The sequence below is a fragment of the Hevea brasiliensis genome, chromosome 13 (assembly GCF_030052815.1).
Source record: "Hevea brasiliensis isolate MT/VB/25A 57/8 chromosome 13, ASM3005281v1, whole genome shotgun sequence".
Taxonomy (NCBI): domain Eukaryota; kingdom Viridiplantae; phylum Streptophyta; class Magnoliopsida; order Malpighiales; family Euphorbiaceae; genus Hevea; species Hevea brasiliensis.
The window spans coordinates 59301732-59304996 of record NC_079505.1 but is presented as its reverse complement, the minus strand read 5'-3'; the positions used below and the strand labels follow the sequence as shown (position 1 = coordinate 59304996).

The 3265-nt window shown below is 30.8% G+C and overlaps 1 protein-coding gene across 1 annotated transcript; it reads right to left on the bottom strand.

The window, feature by feature from the left end:
* Positions 1-1241: 1241 nt before the first annotated feature.
* Positions 1242-2692, bottom strand: LOC110656448 (aspartic proteinase CDR1). The gene has a single exon (XM_021813196.2). It carries the CDS (start codon positions 2642-2644, stop codon positions 1358-1360), a length of 1287 nt encoding a protein of 428 aa, XP_021668888.2. The 5' UTR covers positions 2645-2692; the 3' UTR covers positions 1242-1357.
* Between the last annotated feature and the right edge of the window lie 573 nt (positions 2693-3265).

Below are 3265 nucleotides of genomic sequence, written 5' to 3'. Positions count from 1 at the left end.
TCTTACAGTTGAATATTATATGATTAATAAATAGTTAAAATGTATATTATATGATATACTTATACTATTATATTATATAATATATTTAATCCTAATTATATATGCACTTTACACTTAAAGATTATATAATTTAGGTATAGCTAAAAGATATATTATATGATATATTATGTATTAATAATCCAATTCAAAATTTAAATGCTAATTTAAGTATGACTTTTTAAGAAAATAATTACATAAAATTATTTTAATAATCGAGAACCGAACCGAACCGGAACTAAAAACTAAAAACTGTATCGAACTAGAACCGAAACAATGAAGAACTGAATCGAAATCGTATTGAAATTTCGATTCGGTTCTGATTCCTAGGCAAACTCTGAACCAAATCGAAACCAAACACTCCTATGTTAAGGTAGTATTATAAATAATAATGATAATTAAAAGAGAAAAAGAATTAAATTATAATTAGTATAAAAAAAGAGTTATTTATGAAAAGTGACATATGGTAAGCTTTTTAAGAAAAATATTACATGAAATTTCCTTGAGAATACATTTCTGCTTTATAATAATAATAATAATAATTAAAATAAAAATAAAAAAAATTAAATAATAATTAGTATAAAAAAGAGTTATTATATAAAGTAACAAGTGACAAACCCTGTAAGAAAAATGCCAAATGGCATTTCCTTGATATATCTTCCTGATTTACATATTGATTCTTTCTCTTTCTTTTTTTTCTTCTTTGTTTTCACACCAACTTGTACTTCATTTCCTATTAATATATATTTTCTCTTTATTGTGCTTCCCTTGCATTTTTTAAATTTATAAATATTTAATTCACAATGATTGATTCATTTTAATTATTTATATAATTTTACAATAATTACAAAAAACAATACAAAATCAATTATTTAATTTGATGTCTATACTTAATTATTTAAGCTATTCTACAAATTAGCGACATTCTAATTATTTTATATTAATATTTTAATTTTAGTTATTAAATATAATACTGTAATCTAATTAATCACAAAAAATTTTATTTTATTAAAATTTATTTATTTTTATTTAGTTAAATTTAAAAGAGTGATTTCGCTGCATCGGGCTGATTATCGTCTAGCGTACTATTAAAAGGCGATCATGAGAAAGCTTTCTCAACCCAAGCTTGCGAAAGACAGGAATTAAATATAGTCACTCAATTGAAATGAGTAAACCGACTCTTAATAGGTGTAGTTTCTTTATGACACTGGTTCCTTGCCAATTTTTACTTATAGTACTATAATCAATTTTGACAAATATATGAATGCATAGAATTTTTTACAGGAAATAGTATGGTTACTGTGTTACAAATTTTCCCAATTCAGTCAACAAGGAGCTCACAATCAATCCTCTGGAAGAACAACTTATACTGGCTAAGATCATAAGCCATATTGTAGTACTGCTGAGCCATTAACCCTATCACAGAGAAATCTTTGAAATTATTGCCATAGGCACTAGCTTGCCTCACCGCCATGCAAAATACATCTGCAGTGGCCTGATAGAACAAGCTTTCGCTGTCCAACACCAAATCTGCTTCCCCTGAAAAGTGAAATGTCACCATTGGAAACCCAAAAAGGTCTTGGCTCACACTTCCCTTGTAACAGAGAAATGACTCCCTCCTGAATGGTTTCAGGACCGCATCCAGTAGACTGCGAACTTCATTGTCAAGTGCTCTGTACACATTTTCTGCTAGCCAAGTTATTGCAGTTCCAGAATCAATTATTACTCGTTTCCTCTTCTCTTCCCAACTAAATGCATTAGAATAATCTATGACTAGTCTTTTCTCTCCAACACTAATGCCTTCCAGAGTAATGTAGTAATGGCCGCCTATTACTTCAATAGGTGTTGAATAGCCTTCAATATTCGCTCCATCGCCTAAAACCAAATGGTTATATCTATAGTTAGGATCAGTAATATTGCCAATGCAATAAGAATATTTAGAACCCATTTGAGTTACAAAAGATGTGATTTCATTTCCCAATCCAAAGACACCAGTGAAACGCCTGTCTTTGTAATTCCCATTCTCATGACTGCACCCAAATACTACATCAGGCACAGCGTTTGTGCCTCCATCTGAATTCTGAAAGACAAGTTGTTCGGTAGCAAGAACTCCAACTGATGGTAGACCATCTACATAAGTTTGTTTATACACACATTGATTCAACCAGTTGCAGTCGCCACCAGGGGCATGGCGGCACAAGGGGTTGTTACATGATAAGCTAGCATATGTGGATGATTTTGAGGGGTCTAGCAATGGACCATTTTGCTGGGAACAACGCTTACAAGGGGCACATTGCACCCATAAGAGGCTACTTCCTGTGTCCATTATTGTTAGTTGTGGAATAGGTGGGTGTCCCATGGAAAAACTTACCAAGAACAAGGGTTCAGAGGCACTGGGAAGAAGGCTGAGCTGAAAGTGATCATTCATGTCAATAATGTATCTTTCAGTCTGTGCATACAAGAAGGCAAGCCGGGCAGCTGAGGCTTTCATAGATCGTTCTAGTTGCTCCACAACTGTGTCGTTGGAGTTGTAATATGGAGAGACAACAGAATCCCTGTGAATCAATTTGGCAACCAATCGTTTAGATTGCGCAGTGGATTCTGCCATGGATTTTGTAGCCGTGAGGGCAGGGAAAATCAGGAGTAGCAATGAAGAGATTACACATACAATATCCATTTGTGGCAGTGAAATGTGTGAATCTTTTTTGGTTTTTATCTTCTCATCAATTTTCTAGATTGTACATATCAATGTGAGCAGTTAGAAGGGAAAAAGCTTGTTCTAGTTGAGCTTCATATTTTAAGGGTAGTAGAAATGATTCTAAGATAAAGACATAGTTAACGTGAAAGAATAGGGTCGGGCTTTTAATATGACCAGCCCGCTTCAATGTAGATATATATATATATATATATATATATATATATATATATATATATATATATATATATATATATATATATATATATGATGATTGTGAGTTTTAGGATTATATATTTATAATCAGGTTGCACGCTAAAAGTAACAGATTTCCTTTTTTTTTTTCTTAGAAAAAAAAAAAAGTAAACTCTTTGTTACACTTAAGCAATATTTTATATAATTTTGTTTTGTGGGGATGTTATTATTAATTTCTTGTAAAGAAATATTCAAAGATAACTTATTAATAATTATTTAAGAAATGAAAATTTTTATATAAAAAAATTAATTTAATTTTAACGAGCATATAATTATTCA

Excerpts from the sequence above, each read along its gene's own strand:
- LOC110656448 (XM_021813196.2), bottom strand. The coding sequence starts at position 2,644 with ATGGCAGAATCCACTGCGCAATCTAAACGATTGGTTGCCAAATTGATT.